Source organism: Rhagoletis pomonella, unplaced genomic scaffold (genome assembly GCF_013731165.1).
Source record: "Rhagoletis pomonella isolate Grant_MI unplaced genomic scaffold, Rhpom_1.0 Rhpom_scaffold_00009, whole genome shotgun sequence".
Lineage (NCBI taxonomy): Eukaryota > Metazoa > Arthropoda > Insecta > Diptera > Tephritidae > Rhagoletis > Rhagoletis pomonella.
The window spans coordinates 23,711,809-23,713,610 of record NW_023458563.1 but is presented as its reverse complement, the minus strand read 5'-3'; the positions used below and the strand labels follow the sequence as shown (position 1 = coordinate 23,713,610).

General features: G+C 47.9%; 1 protein-coding gene across 1 annotated transcript in view; it reads left to right on the top strand.

The window, feature by feature from the left end:
* Nucleotides 1-285: 285 nt before the first annotated feature.
* LOC118745447 overlaps nt 286-1,802 on the top strand; it is a 9,810-nt gene continuing 8,293 nt past the window's right edge. The window contains exons 1-2 of the mRNA XM_036478899.1: nt 286-713; nt 761-1,328. Of these exons, the coding sequence (XP_036334792.1) occupies nt 286-713; nt 761-1,328 (996 nt within the window). The remainder of the gene's footprint in view (nt 714-760; nt 1,329-1,802) is intronic.

Here is a 1,802-nt window from a genome sequence, read left to right as displayed (position 1 = left end):
GTCCATGTACGATCCGTTTGGTCTCCTGGCAAACGTAACAGTAGGTTTGAAATTGTTGTTGCAATCGTTGTGGAAGCTACGAGTTCAGTGGGACGAAAAGATACCGTATCAGTTGGAAGAGCAGTGGTCCAAGTGGTGGAGAAGCATACAGTCCGCAAAGCGTCTTTTGGGTGCCACCGTGCTATTCCGCGATGTTACCAGTCGCGGAGGACATACAGCTGCACATTTTCGTGGATGCCAGTTCCTGCGCATATGCGGCCGTGGCGTATCTGCGCGTAAGACGGCATGACGATTCCGCTTTTGGAGTTACAGGCTGCAGTCTTGGGTTGCTGCCTTAAAGAGTCGCTTGAACGCTGCCATGATTTCCGAGTAGACAACACTACGTTTTGGAGTGATTCCAAGACTGTCATACTCTGGATCCGTTCAACCAACCGAAATTTCAAGCAGTTTGTCGCCTATCGCGTAACCGAAATATTAGGCGTACCATCTGCGGACCAATGGCGGTGGATTCCGACAACGCTGAACGTCGCTGACGAGGTGAGACGAGCCTGTTCATCCTTTGAGAGCGAAACACAATCAAGGTGGTTCACGGCACCAGGGTTTCTCTACCAAGACACATCGCACTGGCCACAGGAGTTACCAGAGCTGACATCCGACCATTGCGCTTCGGAAGAATGCGTGGGACGAGTCTTATTGCTGTCAAATTCTGGCGAGTATGCTTTAAACTTTACTAATTACTCATGTTTTTAAAAATCACTAGAGTTGTGGCCTGGATTTTCCGATTTTTCTACAATGCTATATCTGGTACTCGTCAAAGTGGAGAGCTGAATGCCATAGAGCTTGCCAACGACGAGAAAACCGTTCTTCGAAAAGTTCAGAACGACTCTTTTGCTGAAGAGATCAACGCCATTAAGCGGAAAACGTCTCTTTCGAAATCGAGTGCGATATACCAGCTGACAGCGTTCTTAGATAGCGATTGTCTGCTAAAAGTCAACGGCAGAATCGATTCCGCGTACTGCCTGCCTATTACAGCTCGACGCCCGGTTATTTTACCTCAAAACCATCATGTTACACGACTTATTATGAAGCAGTATCACTGTCAACTTCACCATCAAACTTATTGCCTAACCATCAATGAAATGAGACAAAGGTTTTGGGTACCGCGTGCGCGCTCACTACTTAAGTCAACGAAAAGGGAGTATCCGGTATGCGCTTACAACAAAGCTAAACCAGCGATTCCGCTTATTGGCCAGTTGCCATTAGATCGCTTAACGCCATACGTTCGTCCGTTTTCGTACGCCGGAGTCGACTATTGCGGTCCGTTTTATGTAACAATTGGACGAAGACGAGAAAAGCGATGTGTTGCGTTGTTCACCTGCTTGACGACACGAGCGGTGCATTTAGAGATCGCTGATGAGCTTTCAACTGACGCGTTTATCCTGTGCCAGCGTAACTTCATAAACCGTCGAGGAGTCCCCATCACAATTAGAAGTTATAACGGGACCAACTTTGTGGGGTCCCAGAAAGAGCTGAAAAATGAACGTTTGTTTGACTTCAACCGCATAGATGGCGAAATGGCAAGACGCAAAATTCAGTGGGTATTCAACTGCCCTGCGAGCCCATCAGCAGGCGGTTTCTGGGAGCGCCTCGTACAGTGCGTCAAGCGACTATTACAACACGTTTTGCAGCAAGAGGCACCACGGTTAGAAACGTTCCGAAGCACCCTTATAGAAGCCGAAAATATAATAAATAGAAGGCCGTTAACCGAATTGGCCATATCGCCGCAGGATGATGAGCCATTA